This window comes from Trachypithecus francoisi, unplaced genomic scaffold (assembly GCF_009764315.1).
Source record: "Trachypithecus francoisi isolate TF-2019V2 unplaced genomic scaffold, Tfra_2.0 Lachesis_group13, whole genome shotgun sequence".
Lineage (NCBI taxonomy): Eukaryota > Metazoa > Chordata > Mammalia > Primates > Cercopithecidae > Trachypithecus > Trachypithecus francoisi.
The window spans coordinates 105,669,118-105,678,305 of record NW_022681458.1 but is presented as its reverse complement, the minus strand read 5'-3'; the positions used below and the strand labels follow the sequence as shown (position 1 = coordinate 105,678,305).

At 37.8% G+C, this 9,188-nt stretch overlaps 1 protein-coding gene across 4 annotated transcripts in view; it reads left to right on the top strand.

Annotated features, from left to right (window-relative positions):
- The first annotated feature begins 8,376 nt into the window (after nt 1-8,376).
- HNMT (histamine N-methyltransferase) overlaps nt 8,377-9,188 on the top strand; it is a 57,863-nt gene continuing 57,051 nt past the window's right edge. Inside the window, exon 1 of one of the 4 annotated variants that reach the window (XM_033231645.1) lies at nt 8,377-8,806. In XM_033231645.1, the coding sequence (XP_033087536.1) occupies nt 8,670-8,806 (137 nt within the window). In that variant the 5' untranslated portion in view covers nt 8,377-8,669. The remainder of the gene's footprint in view (nt 8,807-9,188) is intronic. The other 3 variants (XM_033231642.1, XM_033231644.1, XM_033231643.1) reach the window with 3 other exon arrangements.

The window sequence follows — 9,188 nt, the reverse complement described above, 5'->3', positions numbered from 1 at the left end:
CAGACCTGTGTTCAGTTACATAAGTACTCCCACCATGGCTCATTTCTAGCTACTCATGTGGTATCAACCAGCTCACAAAATTCCTGAAATTCTAACAATCAGCTCCACCATATCATTGGTTAAAGATCTAAAAGGCAGTCAGTATTTGTTGACTAAAATATAGACACTGCTACATACTCCCAGAAGGGTAAAGCAAATGTGACTGGCAATACAAAAAATGTCCTATGACATAGCAATTTCACTCATGATAATAGAAATGAGTGCATATATCCATGAAAGACAGGTGCAGAAATGTTTCTGCTAGCATTACTCCTAATAGCCCAAACTGGAAGAAAGAGCGCAAATGCCCAATTAAGTAAAAGAAAATGGTTTTAAAAATTATAGAATATTTATACAATGGAATGTGTGTTGACACAAACGAACTGCCGATGCACAAAATGTGGGTGTATTTCAAACATGTTATGTAGAGCTAAAGAAGGCAGACACAAAAGACTATAGTATGCATAGTACTCCGTATGACCCTTTCATATGATGGTCAAGACCAGCAAAACGTATCTGGGAAAGTTAAAGTCCAAATGGTGTTTGTCTCGGGGTAGAGAGAGTATTGTTGATTGCAGGCGTGAGTTAATCCTCTAGGAGACTAGAAATGTAAATATTATAGAAAGGAGACTTGATCTGGGCAATGGTTATATGGATATATACATATATGAAATTTCCTCCACCTGTACCCTTGAGATTTGTATAGTTTATCATATGAAAATTATGCTTAAAAGTTTTAAAAAGTAGTCTTTGGGCCCCACGGGCATATGTTCTCAGATCATGCCCAAGCAAGGTGTATTAATCCGTTTTCATGCTGCTGATAAAGACATACCCAAGACTGGGAAATTTACAGAAGAAAGAGGTTTAGTTGGACTCATGGTTCCATGTGGCTGGGGAGGCCTCACAATCATGGCAGAAGGCAAAGAGGAAGAAATCACATCTTACGTGGATGGCAGCAGGCAGAGAGAGAACTTGTGCAGGGCAACTCCCATTTTTAAAACCATCAGATCTAGAGAGATCCATTCACTCTCATGAGAAGAGCATGGGAAAGATTTGCCCCTATAATTCAGTCACTTCCCACTGGATTCCTCCCATGACATGTGGATAGTGGGGGTTATAATCAAAGATGAGATTTGGGTGGGGACTCAGCCAAATCATATTACAAGGCATCTCAGATAAGAATGTTCTAGCCCAGGAGAATGTTCTAGTCCTGAGGTTTCATAGACTATATTTTTTGGTATATTGAGCACATACTTCTTCACCAGATGCCAGAGAAGTTTGCTTACCACAATCCCTCTATTTATAAAATTCCTTTTACATGAAGCTTTTCCCTTCACCAGATCCCCACCTCCACACTACTGCTACCCCTTACAGTAGTCACTGAAGTTTGCATCATCTGTAACAAGGACAGTGAGGCAAAATCTCATTTCACAAATTGTATTATTGTAGCTTTGTTTGCTTTTTTGTTTTGATAGCTGTCTAGTTCTTGCTAATTTTCCAGGTTCTAAATACTTACTGACCTTTACCTTTGAGAGGAGATCTAGTACTTTCAAGGTGACTTAAAAATTTTTTTTATTATTAAATGGAAAGTTATTATTAAATGGAAACAGACTTTTTTGTTGTGCCTTATTCTTTGTTCACATCCTAAATATTTCATATAAGCTTTATATCTCTAGAATTTCATTGATTACTCTTTATGTCTTTTAACAGGATTTGTCTGTCCATGTTCTCTCTTCCTCCTCAATTAATTATCATCCAAGTATTTCATCTGCATCACAAGATGGTTTGGTTTGTCCCTGATTGGATATTTTGGGCCTTTCTTGTTTTAAGTTAATTAAAATAAAACTATCATAAACTCCACATTAATAAAGTGTAATTGAAACAACTAAGTCATTAATAGTAACAAGATATGTGGCATTATGGTAATAATGTTGTGTGACCTTAAGCAATTCACATTGGTAAATTTGCCTAATACCATAAAGTCAAGGGGCTTCTTACATAGAGACCATCTTTAGGTTATCATTTATGATTTATTGACAATCTTTAGGTACAGTGGCTCTACTAGCTATGAATATACATACAACTACTTTTAGTTTCACAAGTCCACAAAAACTTATCTTTTTAAAAGATGGAAGGCATTTAACTAAAACTTCAAGAAAGCTTAAAGATCATCTCACCTCTCATCTTTCCACATATTTTTTATATAAGGAAAAAAAAAGTTTAGAGCAGATTTACCTAGTAAGAGCCAAGGCTTGTATAGCATTCAATTTTCTTGCTTCTTATTTCCATGTTTTTGAGAAACGTACCTAAGTCTCCTGTGGAATGTAAGATTCCTGATGTCTATTATATTTGAGTGAAGTTACCAGTCTAATCAAGCTCTAAAATTTTATGTGCTATAATTCCAATCCCTCCTTTGAGACCACAGTTGGATCAATCTTCCTGATAAATTTCAAATAAGCTAGCAGATCAAGTAAATCAATCAATTTGTATAAAATACTGTCTTCCTCCATTCTTGTCAAATGAAAAGAAAATGAGATTCTTTGACCTATTTGACTAAGATAGTTTAGCGATATTGCTGTTAACATATACCTACTATGTATTGTGCTATTTAGATGATCGGACATAAGAATAAGAAGCTAGACCAATGAGTATGGTGTTCGGAAGACTAAAGACCAGGATGAACAGAAATACCTGAACAATGCTGTGTAAAAGAAAAAGGGTCCTGAAGACTTTGCTATTGTTTTTTCTTCTCTTTTGTTCATTTGTTTATTTTTTGGTATACTACATACAGAGGAAGAAGAATGAACAAGGGAAAGCCTTTGTTTTTTAACCTAGCAAAGATGGTGTTCTATTAAAAGGTGATAGAAAGAACACAGAATTATTCCACTTTTTCTTTGCTCCTATCTTCTGTAACATGGAAAATTATCCTCATGTTGGAAAGACACAGAAAGGTGAGAGGTAATATGGCATAATTTTTTTAAATGAGCCTTGAAATCAAACATTAATTTGAACCCAGGCTCTTCTCTTAGGACTTATGCGGTCTTATACTATTTATCTGCTCCGAGTCTCACTTGATGGTATCAATAGCTCCATCCCCCAGAGTGTTAGAAGTATATAAGGCACTTTGACACAGTAACAGCTTAATAACTGATATGTAATAGGGGATGGATGCCCAAAATAGGTAAGAAAATAAATAAGGATTTTAAATTAGGCGATAATTTAAAGTCTAAAAAAATTACATTTCAGTGTGCTGAAAGAACTTATAAAAGCAATACTGATGTCATTGCTGGTAACTTTTGAAAAGTCATGGCAAATGATAGATGTGCTAGATTGTTGCTTCAATTTTCCAAAAAAAAAAGGGAAAAAAAGATGTTCAAGATTTGGTAATTCCAACCAGCCAGCTAGAAGGAAATTCCAGATGCAGTATGGATTATGAAACAGATATTCTATATGCAATTTTAAAAGGAAGTTGTGATTGCTGAAACCAGCACTTAATCAAACACAAATCATGCTGAAAGCAACAAGATTTCCTCTTTTTTTTAAATCTTTTGAGGGACTGCAAGACTAATCAGAGAAATGTCATAGCCATGATATATTTGTATCTGAAGAGGACATGTGACAAAGGTTTTATGAATCTTTAATATATGAATGTGCATTATAAATATCCAGAGGAAGCTACTCAATTCAGCACTTTTTAAATTATTTGACTGTGGAACCCTTTTTTTTGCAGAGTAAAATCTGAAAGAAGTTGGGTTGGGCGGAACTTTGGGAAACACTAGTGTAAACCTGGAAAATAAATCTCCACTTTTTAGGTAGCTTTGGGGATATTGTGTTTATTTTCAAACATCACCTTTTAAAGAAACCCAGACAAACTAGAGTATTTCCAAAGGAGGGGCCAGAGTAATGAATGATATAACGTTATATTGCAGAAGAAATAATTAGGAACTATGAAAGAGACACCTTGGGGAGTAAGGTTGTCCTGATGGTTGATTTCAAGTTTTTTAATGGTTGTTATATGGAGAAAGAACTGGATTACTTCTGTTTAGTTTAAGCAACCAGAAATAGGAGTACTATCTAAGAATTACAGGGTAGCAGGTTTTGGCTGAATATAAAGATTTTTGTGAGAGCGCTAGTCCTGGGATTTGACAGAACTACAATGTAACACCAGTCCTGCAGTTTTTGGTTAGGTAGCTTAATCTCTCAGAAACTTGGTTTTCTCATTTGTAATAGGGGGAAGTTGATGGAGCTACTACAAAGAGTAAATCCTACATTAAATTTTATAAGGTCCATACAATTTCTGGCACATAGTAAGTGCTCAAGAAATGGAATTCTGGTGTTATTGGTAACATAGAGCTACTCAATAATGAAAAGGATGGAGGACATCTGATAGCAGAGGACATCTCAAGAGTGTAAATGTTCAAGCACATTCTTAATTATTTAAAAAAGAACTGAAAGTCTACTTTGGGCAACACATCGGGGAAGTAGCTATGACTCAGTTCCTGTCTTTATGAGCTAAGTCACATGGGGACAAGCAGGGGAGTTAAGGCAAATATATTAAACAACAATAACACAAGGATGAATGCTTGCAAGAATATCAGATATTATGAGCATGAGTGCTGATTATTTTGAGGGAAATATGGAAGGATATATGAAAGTGGTAGCATATGAAGAATAGAAAATTTTTCAATGGATGTGGTAAGAAAGGAAGCAGCATGTTACAAAAGGAACTATTATGAGGAGAGGCTGTACGCAAAAAAGCATAGGAACATATCCAGAGAAGCAGCACAATTTGAAGGGGATATAAATGCAAAACTAGAGATAAATGAGACACAATTCTGGATAATTATTGGGGGAGTTGCAGAATGGATCTTGTACTTGACTTGGGGGTCAGTGGGGAGACTAAATATTATGAGAGAAAGAAAAGACTGTCTTTATCCAAACTTTAAAAAAAAAAAAAACATGAAGTTGACAGTGGCAATAAAATTGGTTAGGATCTGTGTGATTCCTAAAGCAGGAAACCCAATTAAAAAATAGCACAGTATAGGATAACAGGCCAGGCAAATGCAGAAGGTTGAAACTGCACCCCTTCGTTATACCATATATAAAAATTAACTCAAGATGGATTAAAGACTTAAATATAAACGCAAAACTATAGAAACCCTGGAAGACAACCTAGGCAATACCATGCAGGACATACACATGGACAAAGATTTCATGACGAAGACACCAAAAGCAAAAGTTCACAAATGAGAACTAATTACACTAAGGATCATCTCTACAGCAAAAGAAAACTATGAACAGGAATAAACAACCTACAGAATGGAAGAAAATTTTTGCAAACTATGCACCTGACAAAGGTCTAGTATCCATCATCTATAAGGAACTTAAATAAATTTACAAGAAAAAAAAAAATTAAAAGTGGGTAGAGGACATGAATAGATACTTTTCAAAAGAAGACATATATGCAGCCAACAATCACATGAATAAAAAGTTCAACATCACTTATCATTAGAGAAATGCAAATAAAAATTACAATGAGATACCACCTCACACCAGTCACAGTGGCTATTATGAAAAAGTAAAAAAATAACAGGTGCTGGCAAGGTTGTGGAGAAAAGGAAACACTTATACCCCGTTGGTGGGAGTGTAAATTAGTTCAACCATCGTGGAAGACAGTGTGGCGATTCCTCAAAGACCTAAAGACAGAAATCCCATTCAACCCAGCAATCCCATTACTGGGTATATTATACCCCAAGGATTATAAATTGTTCTGTTATAAAGACACATGTATGTGAATGTTTATTGCAACACTATATGCAATAACAAATACATAGAATCAACCTAAATGCTCCTCAATGACAGATTAGACAAAGAAAATGTGATATATGTATACCATGGAATACTAAGCAGCCGTAAAAAAGGATGAGATCATGTCCTTTGTGGGGACATGGATAGAACTGGAGGCCATTATCCTTAGCAAACTAATGTAGGAACAGAAAATCAAATACTTCATATTCTCACTTATAAGTGGGAGCTAAATAATGAGAAAATATGGAAACATTAGATGGGAAAAACACACACTGGGCCTATTGGAGGTGGAGTGTGGGAAGAGGGAGAGAATCAGGAAAAATAACTAATGGGTACTAGGCTTAATACCTGGGTGGTGAAATAATCCGTAAAACAAGCCCCCATGAAACATGTTTACCTGTGTAACAAATCTGCACATGTACACTTGAACTTAAAAGTTGTTTTTTTCTTTTCTTTTCTTTTTTTTTAATAGCACAATAAGTGAAAAATAAAGAGAATCTCAAGTAGGGTGGAAATAGTGGGAATGGAAAGGAAGTCTTCAATGGGATCCACATGAAGAACAGGCTCTGTTGGAGAATATTTGACAGCAGACATGGGAGGTGATAGTCTCAGGAGACCAAGTTTCAGTTAAGGGAGGTCTTAGCAGCAGCTTTCCAAGAGAAAGTCATGTCAGGAGTATTCCTAAGCAGAATAGCCAACAGCGACTCTTACTGAACATTTATTCGATAGATGAATACATTATTGGCCTTTTTTGGTTTGGGTTAAAATGAAACAAAAACAGATAGATGTACACATGAATGAATGAATGATTTGGGTTGAGCTCTAAAGAGAAAAATGGAAGATGGTAATACAAGCAAAAGTTTGTCAGAGCCAATCTGAGGAAACGGAAGGCTGGCTGGATAGAGACGTGAGTAGAGAACTAGCAAAGACCTTATCCAAGGATGAGTGAAGGGCAGAGGAGCTAAATCAGGGCCTGACCAAATAGGGCCTGTGGCCGAACCCAGCCCTACCCACCTGTTTTGTGCAGATCATGAGCTACTAATAAATTTTATGTTTTTAAATGGTTAAAGTAAATGCAAAGAATGATAGCATTTCACGACATGTGAAAATGATATGAAGCTCAAATTTCAACGTCCATGAATAAAGTGACGATTGTTTTTGATATTTTATTATTATTATTATTTTTTTTTGCAGAAAGGACTGGCTTGCACTTTTTAAACATTAGTTATATTATTCTCACTACAACCCTATGAGATAAAATTCGTTGTTCCCATTTTACTGATGAGCAAACTGCAGCTTATATTTCAGCCAAAGTCACACAGTTCATTAAGGACAGAGTCACCCATGGCAATCTGCCTATCCAGATGTTCCATTTTCCCCTAGGGTAAAAGCACTGGCTCTAAGAATAATGAGAACAAAACACACTTATAAAAGAGAGTTGGGGGAGGGGGTTGGGGGCTGGGCATGGTGGCTCATGCCTGTAATCCCAGCACTTTGGGAGGCCAAGGTGGGTGGATCACTTGAGGTCAAGAGTTCAAGCCCAGCCTGGCCAACATGGTGAAACCCCGTCCCTACTAAAAATATAAAAATTAGCCAGATGTGGTGGCGGGTGCCTGTAATCCCAGTTATTCGGGAGGCTGAGACAGGAGAATCACTTAAGCCCAGGAGGCAGAGGTTGCAGTCAGAGGAGATCGCACCATTGAACTCCAGGTTGGGCGACAGAGTGAGATTCCGTCTCAGAAAACAAAAACAAACAAAGAAAAAACAAAGGGAGTTGGGGAGTGTTTTGAATGCTTAGAGGGCAGTTTGGGAACTCAATTAGAAGGGGACGGTTTAAACAGACATATTTCTAAGAGACTTATAATGAGTTAACTCATTTGATCCTCACAACTCCTCCATGAGTTGGATGCTATTATTAAGAACCCAGTATTAGATAAAGGATGAGATACCTTCTTAAAGACCACTTCCCAGGAGAAAGACTGTGTGTGAGTGCTCTGAAGTTTTGGGTCTTCTAGTGGGTGACACCACTGGGTTTCCAAAGGCTCAACCAGCCAAGCAAAGTGTCTTTGACCTAGTCGTGTTCAAAGTGCTTAGGGAAGGATTCTACAGACTGGGCTTTTACCCTGGTGTCCTGCATTCTTGCTCCAAGACTTCTCTCACCACTCTCAATCCCCTAAATGCAGCTTCTGACAGCTTCTAGCGGCGAGTTCTTGGGCTCCTCCTTGGTGACTTCTTCTTAAGATAATTTGAGTTACCACAAATCGGCATTTGAAGAAATGCAGCAGATAAGTTGAAAATTCAAGTGCTGAGGGATGTAAAGGCCAAAACAATCCTATAGAAAGCCTAGAGGCAGATGACAGTCTTTCGTCAAAGATTTCACTGCTGTAGATTTCTGAGAGTGCTGTGTAGCCCTCCTTTTCATCCTGCGTTTGCCACTTTGAACAGTCACTTTCCCACTTGGAACTTACTTGTGGCTCTGCTGACAAAACAGGAAGTGATTTGAATACAGTCTGTTTTTATGACCTTTCAACATCAGGAGTTTGAAAAGTTTTAGCCGTGTATTTACAGCCTTGCTTTAGTACTTTCATTTCTTATAAAACCGTGTAGGGGTTAAAGTATCAGTGCAAAGTGCTGTTCAAATATTGAGTCAGTAATGACCTCTGCACACCAGCCTTTGGTGCATGTTAAATTCAAAACAAGCTTAGTCTTTTTTTTTTTTTGGATAGAAACTGGTGGGGGTGGGGAAAGACTGAGGGAACTGGGAAGAGAAGGAGGGGAAGTTAAACCTTGCTTCCCACTCTGTCTTTCTCAGAAAACCAAACATGGCATCTTCCATGAGGAGCTTGTTTTCTGACCACGGGAGATATGTTGAATCTTTCCGGAGGTTTCTCAGCCATTCCACGGAACACCAGTGCATGCAGGAATTCATGGACAAGAAGCTGCCAGGCATAATAACAAGGTAACAAAAGGGACGTTGTTGTCAAAGGGACAAGCCTGAGACTCGCTGTGCGTCAGTGATAGATGGGTCTAACTCAGCCTCGCAGGCTGGGCACGGGGATAAGGGCGAGTTACTGATAGCAACTCCCCCTCGTCCCCCTCCTCGCTGCCCTGCCCTGCCTTTCTCCTGCAGTGCTTTGGTTCCACGTTTGCTTTAAACACTCAAAGGCTCCCATTTGTGCTGTATTTCCAGCTGCATAGAGATAAGCGTTAACCATTTGAAGGCACAAATCCATGTTCATTTGGAAAAAGATAAGATGCTAATCTTCGAATTCAGACTTTTCAGCCCTCCTCCAAATTTTACATCCCCAAAAAGGCCCAAAGGGAGTCTGGTATGCTTTTCA